Raw genomic sequence first — 21,421 nt, 5'->3', positions numbered from 1 at the left:
ATGGACCCCGTTAACAAAGACATGCATCTAGGGGACAAGCTTATCTCAGACTATACATAGTAGCAGAGACCAAGTTTCATTGCATCTGACCTGTAGTTGCAAGGTTCTTAAATAGTTCTGTTAGAGCCCTCTGTTTCTGGACAAGTAAATGTTTGACCTCTGACTTCTGTTTTTCCTTGTCAGCAAGCAGATTGACAGACATGTTTTGCAACTCATGAGCAGAGACTATTATATCACCTGTAAAAAGAAGACAGCAACAGAAAGAACTGATTTAGCAGCATTTCAACAATATTATTTTAATTCATCAGTCAGCCCACAACACTGAGAAGTCTATCCATTTAGAAAGGAGAGGAAAAGAGCACTTTTGTGCAGTATTTTTCAATGTGCAATTTCATTTTGTAAAGTTCCGATATATTACTGTATTATCACAGTGCCTACCTGTAAACTGATCGAGGTTTTCCACCAAATTCAACAATGTGTTGTTCTTCACAAAGGTTGTGCATATCTTTGTCATCCGTTTTGTAAGCTTAGGCAGGCGGGCCTGAAGGGATTCAGGATGAAACACATCTCCTTGGAATCCCTCTATGTGAGCAACCTAGGAAAAGTTTCACAACGGCAAAAGCAATATAGCTTAAATCAGAGTGCTGCATTATCACCCATGGGTCCATCAATATTTATTAGTAGTAAAGAATGAAGCTTAATACTAGGCGGATGGCTATTTTCATTATGTGCCATGAATCAGTTTCCAAACATATCAGTGTGATCAAATGTAGGGATACATATACCCCATAACTTGATTGTGAATACAAAATTCCTATATTACTAATTTAAAAAAAAATACCAGAACTGTTTCCATGAACAGAAAATGTGAGATAAAGAACCTTCAAACATGCAGCCATTTGACTCATTTTACATCACAGTATGACTAAACACAGGATAATGATTATGTTCTGGTTGCTATCCTGCCACAACCACAGACATTTTACAGTATTTTGCACAGTATAGAACTGATAAAAATGGGGTAGGGGGATTCCCTGCATACAGGAAATTTGGTACCCTACTTAAAAATGGCTAACACTTCACTAAAATGCAAATCAGAACTTTACATACCTGAACAGCATCTACTGTAGAAGCCAGTTTTTTCCTTAATATGTTGTGTAGGCTCTGAATTTTAGTCTCCTGGTTGTCAGATGATCCCTGCTTCTGCAAAGAAACTAGTCGCTCATCTTCAGATGTCTCCATTAAGGCTGATCGACATGGTTCATTGAGAGCAGCTTCATATTTCTTCATAAATTTAAAAAGTGTCCTAGTCACAATAAAAAGAAATGGATCAAAATGAACTTCACAACACTGGGTAAAAGGAGAGCAAGGGACTGAAGTTCATCCTAACTCATCACCCAGTTTGAAAGGTACATGAAGCAAATGAAACTGAAGTCCAGGGGCACTAGCTTAGCAATATTTATTTCAGTATGAACTTTTGTGAATCAGAGCTCACTTCCTCAAGTGCAATTATGAGAATGTTATTTTGACATATCTTAATCAGCAGTTGGTGGGTATGATACACAACAGGGTTATGTGACATTTGGACATGAAGTAAAAGGACTACTGTTAACAGCTTAACACATTAGACACATTTGTCAGAAAGCTAGTCAGATAAGCCACAAGAAAGCTAGTCAGTCAAAGACAACTGTCTTTTACTTTGACATTATTATGTTAGGAGCTGGAATTACTACAACTATGCATTCCCATAAGTAAAGACTGGAAAACAGAACACTGGTATTTGCTTTGAAGGTTTCTTGTTGTCAGTGGATAAAGGGAATCCAGGTTGGATAACTCCTCTCCTACCTGCTCTGGAAGGACTTTGAAAATGATTCAAGTATGTATTACTCCCAGTGTGAGTATGTGTATGTGTAGAGGAAATTTCCCACTTAGTGTACATAATGTAACAATGCTGATAAGAAAAGAAAACTTCTTCTAGCAATATTTATTTGTTTATTTATTTTTACTAGGGTTATATTCCACCTATCCCCAAAAGGGCTCTACGTGGCTTAAAAATGACTGAACAACATGAGAAAAACCCCTAGAAAAACCATTAGCACCTGCTAACTAACTTAATCTACAGTTACAAGCCATGTGGAAGAGAAAATGTTAACTAGGACAGTATGAAAATTGAATCTATTCCAATCTGACAGCAGTGATCTTGTTAGTTATACCCCCAGTTGGTTGGATTCCTTATGTCCAGCAAGAAGAAGAAATCTTCATAGTGAAGAACCAATGTTCTGTTCCCCATAAGTAGCCGCCTCCACATCCCAAGTAAGTGTCCAACCTAGCAAGCTGCTGCTACAGATGCTCAAGGTGAAAGTACTTGCGGAAACATCCTACTCCCAAATGCTGCATCTGCGGAGGCAAACTCATTTCACTTTCATAATAAAGGACATGCTTGTCCTTGGAATAATTTCATACCAGAGAGAGGAACAAAGCTCTTTTCAGATAGATAAGGCATTACGTTCCAAGACTCTGTCTCCCAAGGTCATGCCACTATGAGGCAACACTGAAGAATTTATGCAGAACTAAATTCAAATGGAGCCTTTGATAAGGCTCTGATGACAACTCAGAAATCCCAAGATGGATAACCTAGGAACAGATGGAATAAGAAGCCAGAGAGCTCATCTTTACGTGCAAATGTGAAAAAGAGATGCTGTTCCCTAGAAATGAAGGACAGTAGACACAGTTGAAGTGTGGCATGGCATTTTAAAGTATTTGGATAAAGATCCTGGACTAGGCCCACATAGAACAATGCCAGCACTCTTAATGACTGAGGACTGGTGAGGGATATGTTTGCACCTACACCACCAACAATACTTTCCAGGATGTTTTGTATATATGCTTGTGAATTCACTGCAAGAAGCTAAGATGGCAATGATTACTTCATTAAGGAATCTACGTTGTTTTAGCGATCCCTGCTTAACCTCCAGAGAGGCAGAGTCTGGAAGGGCCTCGATGAAGGAATTGCCCTTGTGTGAAAAAGATGTGAGGGATGTAAGTGTTTGCGGGAGGGGGGGGGAGAGAATTATCTACACTTGGAAAAGGTCCAAACAAACTATTGGACAAGGTCTGAGAACTAGAGCCTACATGGCCAGCAGGAGATCCACTAGGGTGACTGGGTCCTGCAGAACCTGATCTTCATGAGATTTCTGGCAAAAAAGAGGTGCTGGCTAAAACACATATGGCATGCTTGGAGGCCATGGTCTTACCTGTTGCAAGATACAGAATTTCATTCTTGGCTTATTTGCATGAACCTCTCCTTAAGTCAGTGGGATTTAAAGAAAAAGCCAACAGAAGAGCAATAAAGGAGGAATGGCATCAAACTTTTAAAAGTCTTCCAAGCTGCAATTTTTTGGGGGGACAAATGACTGACTTAAATGGTTGGATGTCCAAAATGGCTGACAGCATCAAAGCATCAGAGCGCTTACCTGTGAGCCTTCTCCACAGACTGTTTTACAGCCCAAAAGCTAACATCATTCCATTTTGAGATTTTCACAAACTCCTGTAATTAAGACAAAGTCAATGAATGGCAGTGCCAGTTAAATGAAACAATTTGTTGTTCAGTTGCACAATCGAGTTCAACTCTTTGCGACCCCATAGACAAAGTCATGCCAGGCGCTCCTGTCTTTCACCATCCTCCGAAGTCTGCTCAAAAAATGAACGATACACACCCCCAGTTTTAGAAGCCAGTATAATACTTTGAGAGCATGACATCATGCTTCAGCTTTGTCTCCAACAGCTACAGACTAGGAGTGAGTCATCACAACAAGCGTCACTGTTCTCACCTTCAGTTCTTTCTCGATAGGCTGCCGAAGTTCAGTCAGTTTGGTCTGCACGCATTCTGAGAACTGCTTATAGTAATGATACAGATTCCACAGTACGTTGCGCAGCATATCTGAATCAGTAAAAAATTTAATTTTAAAATATTTTCTTCCTCAACACTAGAGGCACCAAGCTAGAGAATGCAAAAAGTAAGCCCCTTTTTATGACATGCTCTAACCCACCCCAACATTCTGGCAGCCTTTCAGCAGGGCAACTGAGCAAGTTAACATGTTCACTTCATTTGCAGTGCTATACTAACTTCCAGAAGCTGATGTAATATGCAAAAGGAAGCAAGCCAATGAATTTAAGAACTGAACAGGTGGGAAACAAAAGCAGGTGAGCTCTGAATAATTTTTTCTTGTTTTGCTAGGAAGTGTAAATTGTAGTTTAGGTTTTAAAATTTGGCTAGCACAAGTCATGGCATCAACTGAGCCTGTTATTGGTACTGCACTGAGCTCACACACAAAAGAACTGAATTTGGTAGCCAATCTGGCCTACAGTGCAGAGTGATATAGTTTCATATAGAATGTCATGGGTCAGCCAGGACTCAGCAACAGCAAGGACTCCGCAGGCAATCAGCTCTGAATTGGCAGGAACTGGCAAGCAAAATGAGGTACAGGCTTGTCAGAGTTCACAGCCACCAGCACCTTCTTACCCCCATTCCAACAGAGGAAACCCAGGAGGTTGTTACCAGCCCTCCAGTTTCATCCACACCCTGGTGACAAAGGCTTAGAATGGAGCTCCAGGAAAGAAGACAAAGTGCACATCTCCTTGCCCAACACCAGCTGCTTGATGATGATGATTAGCTGCAGGGTTACTCCCAAACAGCTGGCTGCAAGTAAGACCTCCCAGCAGAAGCCTATAAAAGCCAGTCAAGGCAGACTGCTTGATGTTGAAGCAAGAAGTCACCTACCTCTTGACTCAGTGACCACAGCTCTGAGTTCTGCTCTGTTCCCGCAACCCTTGGACTGGCTCTTGACTCTGGAATCATCCCCCCTGTACTCATGAACAACCGTGCACTGTTGGACCTTGCTTCTTGTATAACGCTCTGAACTGGGCTCTGCTCTCTCCATAACTGACCTTTGGACTGACTCTGACCCCGGAATCTGGCTTGGACTTACTCTAGATTCTGACACAGAGCTGGAAAGAAAATTAACTACACTTGTATGCCTGGGAGACCTCGTGTCACACTGTATGATAAAGGGGTGGGGCATATTTATCCAGCATTCCCAAGTAATGCAATGACATTACCTCTCTTAGCTGGCAATGTATCCCCCAAACAAATGCGTGGTTAGCTGCTGAGCCAGATGAGACTTGCATATAACTGCTCTGTTCAACTAGACTGGAAGAGTACTAGCAATCCAAAATAAATACCTACCATTACCTTCCACCTGTGGCATCAGCAAGACATGACAGTGGAATTCCAGCAGCATTTGGAGTCGTGTGTGAAATTCTCCCAGGGTGGACCCTTCTATGAAAGCCTGCAGCGTACTGACCACTGCTGTTAAATTCATTTCTGTTCATTTTGAGATGTTGTAATTTTAAGGATGAAAAGGGGCAGAGGAAGAGACATAATAATTATTTTGTCTTTAAAACAAAAGTGGGGGGGGGGGGAGGAAAACAAAGATGTAGCAGTGAGAAAAGCAATCACGGTCCCAAAAGAAAAAGACTGCATTGCTGCGATGGGTAGCACAGCCTTTGCCCCAAGAAAACATTTGCCCTTCAACCTTTTAGTATGGACAGCATGTTAATACCCTTTTACTTACAATTAAGCCATATTTATCTAGTAACTGGAATGTGCACTCACTCTCATCCTCTCTTCAGCTATGAAACAAATTCTCCATTTCTACCTTAACTCTAATTAAGGGAACTCTGCATAGACTTGAACTGTGGTTAATACTAACAGGGGCTTCTTGTCAGTGAGGATCTGACATTCAGCTTAAAGAACCACCCCAGTCAATTCTCCCCATGGTTAAGAATGATGCCAGTAGTTCCTTTAACCCTGGTTGATAGCCATTAGAGAAACAGAGAGGAGAGAATAAGCATCCCCAAGGTGATACTTCCCAATTTCTTAACCACAGTAAAATTAATAGCACGCACTTACATGACACAATGTAAAAGTAGCAACAGGAACAACACAGGCAAAACTATGATCAAGATAACTTACAAAAATCATAATAGTAATCTACAACCCTGGTATCATTATTCCAAAATACTCATGCTTTTCTCTGGTACATCAAAGTGATTCCCACAGATTAAACTACCAAGATGATTTGCTGCTGTCCTAATATCTGACTGATCTGAATAAAACTTTCTATCTTTGTATAACTCATATGACCAAAAGTCTTAAGTGTATCTAAGCAAATTACAAATACACATCAAATTTCCAAAAGTTTAAAACCATAAAAAAATTTCAAGTTCCAACTGGAATTTTAAAAGGAATTTGGATCAAAATTTAAGAGTTGTGAAAACTGGAGAGCCAGTTTGGTGTAGTGGTTAAATGTGCGGACTCTTATCTGGGAGAACCGGGTTTGATTCCCCACTCCTCCACTTGCACCTGCTGCAATGGTCTTGGGTCAGCCATAGCTCTGGCAGAGGTTGTCCTTGAAAGGGCAGCTGCTGTGAGAGCCCTCTCCAGCCCCACCCACCTCACAGGGTGTCTGTTGTGGGGGTGGAAGGTAAAGGAGATTGTGAATCGCTTTGAGATTCTTCGGAGTGGAGAGCGGGATATAAATCCAATATCTTCTTCTTCATCTTCTAAATAAAATTTCTCCTTTATAGCAACTATTTACATTTCAGTGTTTTTATAAATGCCATATATTTTGCTACTGTGACAGTAATTTCAGGGTCAATATCTGCCGGTAAGTAGGAGGTCACCCATGGCTTGAATGAAAGGTGATATCCGGATAAGATTGGACATATCCAGTAAATTCTAAAAGCTAATCAATGAGGGCAAACCAAAAGAAGGTGGGTCAGACGCTTGATCTCTTCAGATGCACAGGTGCAAAGCCTGAATAGGAAAGCATACAACTCAACAAAATAAGCAGTTTATAAACTTTGCCTGTAAAATGCTTTGAGAGCTAATACGGAATGAGGTTAACTTGTTCTGTCAATATGCTTCACATCAAGAGAGGCATTAAAGTCTGGGTTCAACTGAGTATGTAGCCCAGGCATATGATATACTATGTTGCGTATATTACACATCCAGTTTCAGGAAGAACTGTTTCCTTGCGTGCTCCTCAACAAAGGTTTCTCTTTTAAGGACTGTTTTTTTCTTACACAAATATTATTCAATAGTACGTGGAAAGAATTACCTTCAGTTTTCTTCTCTGTCTGTTCTTGCCAGTACTTCTCTATAATCTGATAGACTGAAAGCCAGTGTTTCATTGATTTTTCTGTTTGATGCTGCATTGTGTTGTCAAGACTTACAGACCAGCAGCTGATAATACAAGGGGGAAATTCAAACTGATTAAAACTTAAGATATGAAACACCATCCACATAGACTTGCATTTAAAATATCTTTAAATTGAGGAAGGAGACAGATTTTTACAGTGAAAACTATTTCTATAAAAAGAAGTACTCTGCATAAACAAAAATGTCAATTCTACAAAATCGAATGTCAAAAACTTTGCACTAACTACTTAAAATGTGGCGCATACTGCATCTAATTTAACATACCTATTTTGTGACTGAATTATGAAAGAAATCTTGAACAGCAAAAACTAAGGAAAAAACTAAAGAAAATACAAAGAAATCCCTATCAAACAGGTTATATTATTATTATTATCATCATTATCACCATCATCTGTTTATTTATATTCCGTCCATTCCCCCATTTAGGGGCTCAGAGCAGAGTACATCAAATAGTAATAAAATCACAATAAAACCAATTTCAACATTCAGTGAGTGCAACAATGATTCAGCAAGATGATATAACAGCAAGGTGGTATAGCACAGGGAAAAGTACCATAATGCAGCACCACAATACAGTAGTGCAATAGGGCAGCAGGGGGAGGCCAACTGGATGCCTGCTGCTTCATCCAAAAACCTGGTGGAACAGCTCCGTTTAACAGGCCCTATGAAAGGCCAGCAAGCCAGGTAGGGCCTGGATCGCCATAGGGAGCTGATTCCACCAGGTTGGGGCCAGGACCGAAAAGGCAAGACGGGCATCTCTTGATCCGGGGACTATCAGAAGATCCTGGGAGGCCGAGCAAAGCGACCTCCAGGGCATATATGGGAGGAGATGGTCCCATAGATATGTTGGTCCCAGGCCACGCAAGGCTTTGAAAGTCAAAACTAACACCTTGAAACAGATCCAGTACTCTATAGGCAGCCAGTGCAGGAGTGCTCACCCGTACAGGTAATGCAGTCAGCAGGCGAGCTGCCACATTCTGCACCCGCTACAGTTTCCAGATCAGTTTCAGAGGCAAGCCAGTGTAGAGCGAGTAACAGTAGTCCAGCCTGGAAGTAACCATTGCATGGATCACTGTAGCCAGATCTTGGGGAGGTAGGTATAGTGCTAGCTGCCTGATTTGCCGTAAGTGGAAAAAGGCAGACCTGGCAGCCGCTATGACCTGGGCCTCCATGGAGACGGAGGCATCCAGAATCGCTCCCAAGCTCTTCACCTGCTGGGCCGGTACCAGAACGAGGCTGCCCAGGGCTGGGAGCTGGATGTATGAACCCACCCCACCTCGGCTAAGGTATAGGACCTCCGTCTTAGTTGGATTTAACTTCAGTTGATTCTGCTGTAACCCTCCAGCCACAGAAAGTTGTTCAGGGGCAGAGGACGGTCTGCCGTCCATCAACAGATAGAGTTGGGTGTCATCAGCATACTGTTGACAACCCAGTCCCAAACCTTGGGCAATCTGGGCAAGGGGGCGCATGTAGATGTTAAATAATATAGGCGAGAGAATAGCTCCCTGTGGCACTCCACATATAAGTGGGTGCTGCAGGGAGGTCTGCTCACCAAGCATCACCCTTTGTCCCCATCCCCGGACGAAAACCACTGCAAGGCTACCTCCAGCACCCCGGCAACGGTGAGGCGGTGGGTCAATAGGTCGTAGTTGACTGTGTCAAATGCTGCTGATAGGTCAAGAAGAATCAGCAGCCTTCTTAGGTCATCTGTGATGGCGACTAATACCGTCTCCGTCCCATGGTCTGGGCAGAAACCAGACTGGAATGGGTCCAGGGGGGATGTTTTATCCAGGAAAACTTGCAGCTGCTCCGCCACTGCTTTCTCAACTACCTTTTCCAGGAACGGCAGGTTCGAAACTGGGCGGTAGTTAGCTAATGCTCTAAGGTCCAGCGAAGGTTTTTTCTGAAGCAGTCGAATTACAGCCTCCTTTAACATCTCCGGGAATGTCCCACTTGTCAGGAACAGTCCAGGCTAGCCTGATGACATCAGATCTTGGAAGCAAAGTATGGTTGGCCCTGGCTAGTATTTGGAACAGAGACTTCCAAGGAATACCAGGTTAGTGATGTGCAGGCAAGCAATGGCAAACCACCTCTAAATGTCTCTTCCCTGAAAAGCCTATAGGGTCACCACAAATCAGCTGTCACTGGACATCACTTTCCACCATCAGAGGCAGGAGATGGATAGCTATGTTGGAAGGGAACAAGAAGTTAAGCAAGCCCATCCCCCTGACTACTGGGAACACCCTCTGCTTTCTGCACCTCCATCAGAGATTTTTGTTCATCCCCCAATAATCAGCAGATATAAACACTCAAAGTAATGGAAAATTACTTCAGCTCTAGTTTATGCCACTGGATGATCAACTGAGTGACCAAATCAAGATGCCTCTTCAGCGACACTGCTCGACTAGCAGTCTCCTCCCAATCCTAAAAAATGAAGGAATGCTTATCAGACAAGAACTGCAAAGCAATGTATCATTTCAGCAAAAACCTTTTCTTGTCTATTTTCTAGGCCTTAAAAACTAAAGGCAACCACCTTTGTCCTACATTTTAATGTTCCACAGTATGAGACGCCACCAGAAACCACAAATTAGTCAGCTTTAATATGCAAATTTGTTGCTCGCTGGTGAACTACAGAAAGTTTGAGAAATCAACTCTGGAATAAGCAAGGACAGATACATCAACCCCCCCCCCCCCAATTTCTAACCTGAGCCTTGGCAAGTAGAATTTCTAAGCCATTCAGGAACTTGGAGAGGGGGCTGGAGAGTGGAAAGCTACGGATTCTATCCAGCACAACCAAGAGCTGCAAAATGAAACATTTTTAGTTGTCGCATTCGGAAGTTCTAAATTAAAATCCACATGTACAACAACAGAAGACGTTATTTTAAAACTGGAACATAGAACACAGACTGCTTATAGCAGGTGAATCTGCACTAAAGAGTTTCTAACTTGCAAAATGCAGAGACACACAACCAGATTTAGGATATTAGTCCTATATTTGGCTTCCTGGAAAGTTATCAAGCCAGTCTTAGTATTGGATCCTATGTATATTTACATTTACAGTATTTATTCTGATACCTGTAGGAATATTAATTTAACCAACATTCAGCATGCACTAGTGATGCACACTTGCAAGTCTGTTTTACACATCTCAAAGTTCAGACTGCATCTACTTCTTACCTGCACAAGTACAGGGTGATCAGGCCATTCTTGCAGCAGTGCCTTCACTTCTTCAGCAAAGTTTTCAAGCACAGGTTGGCACAGTTGAACTTGCTGAATATTAGGGTGATGATAGAAGTCATACGACTCTTCAAGCTGCAGGCCAAGCTCTGAAGTCTCTCCTTCAAAAAGTGTATTCTGCAGTATTGTGGTAGCAAGCAGCTGACAGCCTTGCAGATTCTCATTCATTTCAGAACCTAGGATTTTTTGGGAAAACAGGAAAATAAGATTGCAGAACTCAGGTGCATGTATTCCTAAGCATTTTACATCACACCTTACAGCACTGATGACAAAATGACGGACTGTGATCTGTTATCCAGTACATATCCCAGTTTTGCAATCTCTCAGAGCATGAAGGAAGTTTTGTCCCAAGGCCCATGGTGCCAACACAACAAGGCATGGACAACTAAGAAACACAAAATCTGGAAGGCAATCCATGTGAAATGAGAATACACCAAACAGGCCACAGCTGCAGCTTTCAGTTTTCCACCTTGCTATGAACCAGCTCCCTAAGGTTTCCCACGATTGAAATACTGTTCTGGATAATGTAGTTAACAGAATAACAGCGTCACCTTAGCCAGAATTTTATGTGGCTTTGGAGTCAAGCTTGTAGGTCAATTTAAAGAAGAAAGTTCATTTCAGAGAGACATAAAAAACCTGTTAAGAGCACTACATTCCTAAATTACATGTACAGGCTCTGTGCACAGGAGCTGTGTGCGGCAAAAAAGCAGCCCTGAAACTACTGAGGTAACCTGTCTGGATAAAGGGGAATCAAATCTCTCTCTCAGGATTTACTTACTTTACTTGAAGCTCAACTATGAAGAGGTTACTCTCATTGTAGAAAACTTGTAATCCATGAGGTTAAGCTGAGAAGCAGTTCACTTTATACACTGAAACATTTCCACACAAGATCCCTATTCTGTTAATTACATTATTATAAATAAATCTTTGATGTTTATCTCCATCTGTATCTTGTCTGTCTAGTCAAGAAGCTACAAAAAAGCGACTTTTACTTACTTTATAAATAATTGCAGCCATGGTTCAGCAGGCTCCCAAATAAGAAACGTTTAGGGACACATAGTTAACGTGCTACCAACCCTTTAATCCAAGCTTTTGTGTCCCCTCTCCACACACATTTGCCCGACAGTGGGTGGCTGGGGTTTAAAGAACCCACAGGAGAGGTTCCAAATGAGAGACTTGTTCTGTGAGCAGTTGGCTCAGAGTCTCCCCTCCCATCCACCATACAACCTATTTGTAACCGCACCCTTGGTCTTTCAGTTTTCCTTCCTTCCCCTGGCAGCCTCAGTGCAGGAAAACTATGGCCCAACTGGCACAAACTGAGTTACAAACCAAAAATTCATCATGAACTGGGCCATTTGTGAGCCTCAGTTTGTGCCCATCCCTATACGAAGCTCTCAGGACCATTAACGTGGTTTTGGAGGTTTGTGATGGGAAGTGGGGGGACTGAGAGGGATGCTGAAATGGCATGGATCTATTTCAGCCTAACAAGCCCAACAAACCTAACAGGCCTGATTCAAGCCATTTCAGTGATTCCCCCCTTCAAGCATTCCCTTTAGAAAGGAAAATTAGAAAGGAAAAAAAAATTGGTTTTGCAAGCGGGTGCAGTGCGGGAATGGAGGCCAAGTGGTGGCTCCACTCCCACACAGTGCCCTCTGTAAAAAAAAAAATTTTTAAAGGAGCCACTGCCAACAGAAAATAGGAAGAGAAGATCCACGAACCTCATGATCACAAATTGGCTTACAAAGCAAGGGAGGTTCATCTCAGTTTGTGGGATCTCATGAACCAGGATGAACCTCCATTTTCCTGGTTCATGCCCATTTCCCCTGTATCCTCCACCTCAGACTATTTCCTCTTTCCTTTTCCCTGGTAATCCTCACATCTTCACCTTTCCTTGATTTCTTCTCTTCTTCCCATCCTCCAATATTTTATCTGCCCCCACCACCTTTGGTTATATTTACTATTTCACTTATATGTCACCTTGCTCACAATGGGAACCCAAAGCAGTTCTCTCTCCTAATTTAATCCTCACAACCCTATGTCACCCAGTGAGCTTTCACAGGTCATCCAGTGAGCTTTCACAGCATAGTGGTGATTTTCATACTAGATCCTAGTATGCAACTCTAACCACTACACCACATTGGCTTTCATGGGACAGCTGCTATTTAAATAGTAACAAGAATCCAGGCTTGGGGTCATGGAAGTTATATGATAGCAAGTCACTGGTGGTTGCTATCAGGCCTAGTTTTGGTGTGTCTTCCCTCAAAAGCCAAAATGGCCTGGGAAAGAGCCCTGTCCCCTCCCTCTATGTTTTACTGACAGAAACCAAGGCTTCAAAGCTGGCAACACTACATGGTTGCCTAGCAACAGCCGCTGAGGAAATTGTTAAAGCTGCAGAGGCTGCTTTTATTATTTGGGGTTCTTTATACCACCAATTTATAGTATTTTTAAAGATTTCAGATCTTTCTGCAAACCTGGGGCTTTTTTTCAGGTTTGTAGAAAGATGTCTTCTCTATTAAGGGTTCCAGTCTCTGGATTTAACTGTTCACAGATTTAGCCATGATTAGACTGAGATGTATTGGTACAGGAAAACATTTTAAAACAAATGAGCCTGCTTTGTGGAAAAGGTGGGATATAAATACAATAAATAAATAAAATTTTAAAAATGTATTTCAATGAGGCCAAATAATATACTGAAATCCCAGATACTTGATTTAAACATGACCACCATGACTCTCAGTGAAATCCCTCCGGCTCCACTACCTTTTGTAGCACTCTATACACACAGTTAACTGGAACCAAGATGTTCATTATTCAGAAGGACAGAAAACAGGAGGGTATCCTATTTTAAATTAAGATTATATTGGATTTATATCCCGCCCTTCACTCCGAAGATTCTCAGAGCGGCTCACAATCTCCTTTACCTTCCTCCCCCACAACAGACACCCTGTGAGGTGAGTGGGGCTGGAGAGGGCTCTCACAGCAGCTGCCCTTTCAAGGACAACCTCTGCCACAGCTATGGCTGACCCAAGGCCATGCTATCAGGTGCAAGTGGAGGAGTGGGGAATCAAACCCAGATAAGAGTCCGCACACTTAACCACTACACCAAACTCACACCAAAATGGTTTTATAATGTAATTTGACCATGTTTGTTTTGAATTGTAAGGACAGAAGGGTGGGATATAAATTTTGTAACTACAAAGATAACTAAATAACACTGCAGTAAGAAATAAAGAGACAAGAAATAAACATATTTGTGCAAGATGACAGGAGTCTGAGAACATGTTATTAAGATGTCTCAAGCCAATAAACCCATACTGTAATCGACTATTACAAGAAGAAATATAGTAAGAACTTTTTCCTGAGATGTGGCTGAGAATTAAATAACCATAAAAAACAGTGGTTTTTAGACTCTGATCCTGGAAACCTTGAGATGTTTTGGAAGCTTAACAGTGGATAATAGCTCAAAGACATTTTGTCCAACTCACTGGAAGTACAAGGGAATGCTGGATATTTTCTCAGGAACATCCTCTGTTCACGTGAGCAAGAGTGAAGCACCTAAGAAACACAGCATGTCTTAAAATACACTCCAGGAACTTCTGTAATACGCAGGTTTCATGGCAGAGAAGTCAATGAACAAGCTGAAGGCATCATCTGAAAGCTACTGAAGCACAGAGCACATCAAGAGAAAAGTCTTACCAATCAAAGGATAAAAATGGGCCACCAGTGATGCACCAGTCTGGTAACAGGAAATAAATGTAGTCAAGAGATATTTAGTCTGATTAGAGGGCAGGTTTTGCTGATACCACAGAGATCGAGCAAAGTACAGGCAAAGCTGTTGATGAACTGTCATTAGAGTTTTCAATGAGTGATGTGAAAGGAAGGGTGTTTCAGTTTCTAAACCATCTTCAGTTTCCATTTCTTCCTCAAGCCTTGCCTGACTTGTAATATCTTTAAAATCCTATAAATCAAAAGATATATATAATTAACTAACCAATTAAAATAATTATCCCACAATCCTCATTAGCCACTCCTTTCCAGCAATTAATAAATTAACAAAAATACTATACAAGTAGCATAAAATTGCTGTTACAACCATCCTAAAACATTACTTTGGGGAGGGGATTATTTTAATTGTTTTATAATGTAATTTGACCATGTTTGCTTTAAATTGTAAGGGCAGAAAGGCAGGATATAAATTTTGCAACTACAAAGATAAGTAACACCGCATCAACAGACCATAAAAAAACAGAAACACAGATGCAGCTAAAAATAGCATTTAATAATACTATTTAAATAATGTTGCATTAAAATAGAGCAGATAAATAACATAACTGCAACACATAAAATGCCACTACAAAACAGCTAAAGGTAACTTATCAGCAGAACTTGAATTTCACAAAGTAAACTGGCCTCACACTAAACATCTTTAGAGGTCTTGCTTGGCATGCTTTCTACTTTCTGAGGTAATACTGGGAGCCAACAGACAGGATTTCTCCAATGTGGGTCTTTAGCAATGGAATACCTCTACAAAGCTATTCAAGGCAGTAGCAAGCCCCAGAAACCTTTGGTATCACTTTATTAAGGATGGGCACAAACTGGGAAAACCTGGTACCGAACCTGAATACTCTGCCAAACTGGTTCAGGAAAGCTTTGGACAATGTGGGGTGCCCCCCACACCAGTCCTAAAAAATCCAAAATCACATGGCATCTCCAGCTGCCACTCCTCTACCCGCCCACCAAGGTTTGGTGAAGTTTGGGCTTCAGGGATCCAAGTTACAGACCCCCAAACAAGGTGCAATCCAGGAAAGTGCTTTGCGGGGAGATGTCAGGCAGTTTCTGGAGAGTATAGCATGGACCCAGTGTGAGCTAGTGGCATCAAACTCATGGTGGATCTGCCTGGGATGCCCTACAAATTACATGCATTGGACTTGGAAGTCCAAGTCACGGGCCTCCAAACAATGTGCTCCCAGGAAAGTGCTTTTCAGGGAGATGTCATGCATGGGTTCTGAAGTGTAGAGAATGTGCTGCTGGCTCCTAGGCAGGGCAAAGGGTTGGCCCTGCCCCACAGTCATGTTGTCTGTAGTGGGAGGGTGCATTTCCCGGGGCCCCACCCTCCCTCTGTGGACAAGGCTTGCACACATGTTTAGTTCCTGTTTCTTGTTGTGTCTTTTTTTTTTTTATAGGCAGCTGCAACCAACCATCTTCAAGTTAACAGACCACAACTATAAAGAGAGCTCCAGCTTGAATCTACTGCCAACAGCTTTCTGTTCCTGGGAATGGCTGGCTGTGCAGGCACAACTCCCGCAGTCACTGCAGATTTTGGAGCTCATGCCCCACAACCACCTTACCAGTGGAATGAAGCCATTTATTTAATATCCCGCCCTCCCCGCCGAAGCAGACTCAGGGCGGCTCACAGCATAAAATCCCAACAGACAGTTAAAAATTAATAAGTATTAAAATTACACATTCAACAATAAAACAAAATATTCAGTAGTTAAAACAGAATATTAGTTTGCAGCTATTTCAGTGGCGATGATATTTCTTCCACTTCCCTGAAATACAGACGCCGTGTCAGTTAAATGCCAGCTGGAAGAGAACAGTCTTGCAGCCCCTGCGGAACTCTGCTCCATATTTTTATCTAAACCCCTCTTGAAGGTGGCTATGCTTGTGGCCGCCACCACCTCCTGTGGCAGTGAATTCCACATGTTAATCACCCTTTGGGTGAAGAAGTACTTCCTTTTATCCATTTTAACCTGTCTGCTCAGCAATTTCATCAAATGCCCACGAGTTCTTGTATTGTGAGAAAGGGAGCAAAGTACTTCTTTCTCTACTTTCTCCATCCCATGCATTATCTTGTAAACCTCTATCATGTCACCCCACAGTCGACGTTTCTCCAAGCTAAAGAGCCCTAAGCGTTTCAACCTTTCTTCATAGGAAAAGTGTTCCAGCCCTTTAATCATTCTAGTTGCCCTTTTCTGGACTTTCTCCAATGCTATAATATCCTTTTTGAGGTGCGGCGACCAGAACTGCACACAGTACTCCAAATGAGACTGCACCATCGATTTATACAGGAGCATTATGATACTGGCTGATTTGTTTTCAATTCCCTTCCTGATAATACCCAGCATGGCGTTGGCCTTTTTTATTGTAAACGCACACTGTCTTGACATTTTCAGTGAGTTATCTACCATGACCCCAAGATCTCTCTCTTGGTCAGTCTCTGCCAGTTCACACCCCATCAACTTGTATTTGTAGCTGGGATTCTTGGCCCCAATGTGCATAACTTTGCACTTGGCCACATTGAACCGCATCTGCCACGTTGATGCCCACTCACCCAGCCTCAACAGATCCCTTTGGAGTTCCTCACAATCCTCTCTGGTTCTCACCACGCCCTCACTTCCTCTGGAAGTTGATTCCACAAGCAGGGGGCTGCAATCCTCTGGTGGTTTTTAATTTGGCCTGGGGATTACTAGTAGATTTTGTGATCCCGATCTGAGTACCCTCTGGGGAACATGTGGGGAGACACGGTCCCTAAGGTAGGCATGGAAGCAGCTTGTCACAATACTGTCAACGTGACCACTGCACCAGGTCCTGCTACCTATTGCAATTCTTGAACCTCTGGCCTTGACCTTCAGACCTGCTCTAACCCCATTTGCTACTGGAATCACTTGTGCATAACTCTTGGTCTGAACTCTCAACTATGTGATCATGGTTAGTGTTTCAGATTGACTGTTTCAGCTACTCCCGCCCGAGTCTGTCCTGACCTCGAAAACAGGCTGACAAATATAGATCACCCTCCTAGGAAAAGCAGGTCTGTGAAGGTGGTTTCACATGGAGAGCTGGGAGTTATGGGAAGTCACCCCAGTAACTCTGAAACAAGTCCTCCAAGGTAGGGTTGGGTACAGGGAGGCAAGCTGACAAACCTTCCAAGGACAGGCAGGTCAGAATTTCAAATGGCGGGCAGCAGGCAGTAAGGACAAACACAGATTACCTCAAAACAAAAAGCAGCCCAGGGTGTGTGTGTGGGAGATAAAATGGCAGGGAACTAAGTTTAAGCCCCTCAAAAGCAGCCTGGAAAAAAAATACCGCCACATGATTTGTACCTATCCCCTCAGCTTATTCCTTTTTGCAGATGAAAGAGCCTGTCTAATATTACCTAGTGTTGCTTACATGCTGCTAATTTAGTTACTGCGTTTAAAGCTTTTATTGGGGCTGCTATTTTAACAAAAAGCTTGTTTCGACAAAGCTTTTAAATATCTGTATGTTATAAACTTCCTCAAAAGCCATTTATCAGATTAGAAAAGTGTAAATATGTTTTGCACCAAAAGACAGTTCTAACAACAACATGCCATCACAGTAAACTTCTAGTCTCTGGAATCACTGAATCACCTCAGAAAGTATGTGGGGGAGAGCACACACAGCACTGCCTCTGAAGGGAGAAGAGGGGCGGGGAGAGATTCTTGAAGAATATCTATCACCTTTGCGGCAGATCAGAGATCTGATTTCTGTACCTGGACACAGTTGCTGTCAATAAATTAATGCTCCCTTCTTGTTTGTTTATTCCTTCCCTTAAATCATATCTCAGAAGAGTAGCTATTTTTACCTGAAATTCTTCAAGAAATAACTTTATACAAAATTATCAATGTCAGTAGTAGTCTACCTTCTCATGAACAGGAAATCTGCTTCTGAACTCTCTCTCTTCTTCTTCCTCTTCGCTCAGGGCAGTTCCATGGCTTTTAGTCTTGTATCTATACAGAATGTTTTTCTGTTCCTCCTCTTCCTGAGCCAGACGCTCTTGTTCATCCCATTCATTTACAATTACCTAAGAAAACAACCAATCAACAGGACTCTTCAGAGAAATCTCAATACACTTGCATATATAAATTCCATTGGTATTAAGAGCACGTGAGCCTGAATTCTGAACATTCAGGTTGCATACATCTGAATTACGTTTTTGCCTAAATTAAAGTTTAAGCTATAGACAACGCAACAAATAATGAAGAAAAATGAGATAACCACAGGAGGAGAAAAGGGAGAAGAAAAGTAATCTCCCTTTAAGGGCTCCAAATACAAGAACAGGACCTGCAAAGGGAGTTCTTATGGGAAGAGAAATTCCACACACACCCCGGCCTCTCCACCTGCCAGCTGCTTCCAGCCTTTCTTATTCTTTGCTGGTACCTCTTTCCCTGCACCTGTCATCACTACCTATACTCCCCAGTATTTCCCTCTGCTGCTGAAATCTCAGCAGTTTATTGGCAGCTGAAACCTCACAATGTAGTGTGATGAGATTTCATTTTTGTCTTCAAATAGCAATATCATCATTTGAGCAGTTTTTTTAAAAAAACCCTTTCACCTTTTTTCATAGTTTGATTTTTTCTGCAACCCTGGGGGTTACCTGGGTTTGTTAAAAAACAGCAATACAACTATCCTTGGGTAGCACCTCCTATAGATCTTTCCAATGCACATGAGACGGACCATATTCCGGTTCATGTGATGAAACTATTTTAAATTCAGACACTTTACCTGACACAGGTGTCTAAAAAGTTGCAGAGATTTATGGTCCAGTTCTCCTTTAGAAAGCACATGGCACCAGAGATACAACAAAGCATTCACCAGCAGCTGCTCTTGGGTAAGGCACATCCTCTGCTCCCTGTCTGAATCTTCAACAGAGTACTTCCGAGACAGCCTCTGAAGGCTGTGAAGAACATCTAGAGAGTTCACAGAGCACAAAGCATCTACATGGGAAAGGTATGTGGGGAAGGTGTCTCCAACGGAAGGAAATGACAGCAGAGAAGCAACAAGAGTGCCAAGCTTGTTCGGGCAGACAAAACTGTTCAGTGTTGTTCTATGAACTTCAGAAGCCACAAGTCGCAGACCATGCTGCATTTGTAAAATGGCAGCCTGCAGAGGAGTAACTACGTCCGGGAAAGCAATGTACTCCCCTGTCAAATGTTTTCTGAATTGATGGTGTGACTGTTGCCAGGCTGCTTCTTCACTAAGCACTTTCTGAACCACCTGGAGTGATTGAGGTTTATCCCCATGGAGGAATTGTACAAGGCGAGTCAAGAGATCCTGCACTTTTGAAATCTGGGCAATACTGCTGCCATACTGATGAAGCTCCTGGTATAAGCAGTCATATGAAGGGCTCTGGGGCCTAAAGGCTTGTTTTTGGCCAAGGTTGGTAATCTGATCCTTGAGTTTCTGGATTCTTTGGCGTAACATCCTGAGAGAAAATAAGTTGCATAGTTTTAAAAGCCAGATAAATCAAATTATGGTTAAAGTCACTACTGGAGCCATCTCTAAAGCACACAAATTCTTTCCTAATAAGAGCCCCTACCAATTTCTGTATTTCATTTTTCATAGCATCAAGAATTTGGCTCTTTTTAAATCAAATATAAGTATCAGACAGATATCAATGGCTAAAGAAACCTGTTTAGTTTACAGATTCTTTAAGAAGGTCACCAAGTTTCCCATTTACTATTGAGATGGGACTAGAAACGTCTGATGGCCCATATTCAAGTAGGGGATTAAACGTGGCCAAGAAGGATATTTGGGGCTGTTAATCACCACTTTGTCAAACCTGGAAACAACACAACAACATTCCAGAGCCCTCTTAAACCACAGTGAACCCCAGTTTCACCTAATATGAGGGTGACTGTGTTTGTTGATTGTTTCATCTTCGAGATCTTTTCCTGTGAGCAGCTGAGTGGATAGATTGTGCGTCTTCCACTCACATTCTAGACGGTGCAACTGAAACAAGTAAACAAAGAACATGCTAGTTTAACTCAAAGCAATAGTCCTGCCATCACTGAGAAGTGGCAGCTTTTTCTTCTCTACTAATAATCCTCAGACAGTTCAGATTTAGGCTGCGGCTATTAGTCAGGATAATTAAATGTAATCTCCAAGCCTAGAAGCAATGGTCTTCTGAATACCAGAAACTAGAGACAAAACCAGAGGGGTGGGCTGATACCTTCATGTGCTGCCTCTCTAAGACCATATTGCATTGACTGCTACTCAAAACTTAATACTAAACTGAATAGGTGCTTGGTCACATCCAGCAGGACTGCTCTAAAACAATGGGGGACAGAGGACTGGAAGAGACTGAGCTTTCAGGGCAATACATAGTTTAAAGTGTCCTCATTGTCTCTTCTGGATGATTAGTAAATCCTTGTATTCTAATTCAATGAAAATGTTTTGGGTGTTGATACCACAGTTTATTATTCGCGTTAATTTTGCTTCAAGAGGTAGCAAACTTCTAATATGTCTTAAGTCACATTTGTTCATTTAACTGGTTACTCTTTTAACAGCCACTTCATATTGAAAACATTAACATTATTTATAAAACACCTATTAATTACGAAACGAGGAAGTCCACTGCAATTCCATATACATACCTCTTCCGCTGCATATTTGAGTTTGTATTCTCTTTTTACTGCAGGATCAAACCGAGTCTGTGGAAGCCATATGTGGATCTGTAGAAGCCCTAGATTCACCCACAGACTGCCACGCTGCACTGCTTCAGGCAAGTTCTGAGGCCCTTCCTGCCCAAAAAACTGCTGCAGACAAGTCATCCAGAGACACAGAACTTCTTCTGGTAATATGTCCTGAGCTGCAACTTCCTTGAGTACTTTGAAAATGGACTGCAAAGCCACTGGGTCCCTGGAAGAAAGCTTATCACAGCTTTTGAGGTACTCGTCTTGTAGTTCTACTGGGACCAGGTTTTTAAGAGCCATAAGCTGCTTGTCTAATATAGCAAGCTGGAATCTGGAATCAGTAAATCTGTAAGCAAAACAAAAGATTTCAACTAAGTATAAAACAAGTATCAGCAACTGGAAGCCCCTAAGTCGAACTCAGCTGCCTCAGTAAAACAGTAGCAGCTAACCCTCCTCAGGCCAACACAGA

At 42.1% G+C, this 21,421-nt stretch overlaps 1 protein-coding gene across 1 annotated transcript in view; it reads right to left on the bottom strand.

Annotated features, from left to right (window-relative positions):
* Nucleotides 1–21,421, bottom strand: part of LOC132590594 (midasin-like) — a 161,435-nt gene that overhangs the window by 45,630 nt on the left and 94,384 nt on the right. Inside the window, exons 61-75 of the mRNA XM_060263538.1 lie at nt 20,914–21,298; nt 20,160–20,269; nt 19,043–19,742; nt 18,180–18,341; nt 14,216–14,477; nt 10,460–10,695; nt 9,987–10,082; nt 9,612–9,706; nt 7,182–7,306; nt 5,246–5,383; nt 3,831–3,940; nt 3,474–3,547; nt 1,111–1,306; nt 439–595; nt 91–237 (exon numbers count right to left, since the gene is read on the bottom strand). Coding sequence (XP_060119521.1) covers nt 91–237; nt 439–595; nt 1,111–1,306; nt 3,474–3,547; nt 3,831–3,940; nt 5,246–5,383; nt 7,182–7,306; nt 9,612–9,706; nt 9,987–10,082; nt 10,460–10,695; nt 14,216–14,477; nt 18,180–18,341; nt 19,043–19,742; nt 20,160–20,269; nt 20,914–21,298 — 2,993 coding nt within the window. The remainder of the gene's footprint in view (nt 1–90; nt 238–438; nt 596–1,110; nt 1,307–3,473; nt 3,548–3,830; nt 3,941–5,245; nt 5,384–7,181; nt 7,307–9,611; nt 9,707–9,986; nt 10,083–10,459; nt 10,696–14,215; nt 14,478–18,179; nt 18,342–19,042; nt 19,743–20,159; nt 20,270–20,913; nt 21,299–21,421) is intronic.

This window comes from Heteronotia binoei, unplaced genomic scaffold (genome assembly GCF_032191835.1).
Source record: "Heteronotia binoei isolate CCM8104 ecotype False Entrance Well unplaced genomic scaffold, APGP_CSIRO_Hbin_v1 ptg000323l, whole genome shotgun sequence".
Classification (NCBI taxonomy): domain Eukaryota; kingdom Metazoa; phylum Chordata; class Lepidosauria; order Squamata; family Gekkonidae; genus Heteronotia; species Heteronotia binoei.
This window is presented reverse-complemented; position numbering and strand designations above follow the sequence as displayed.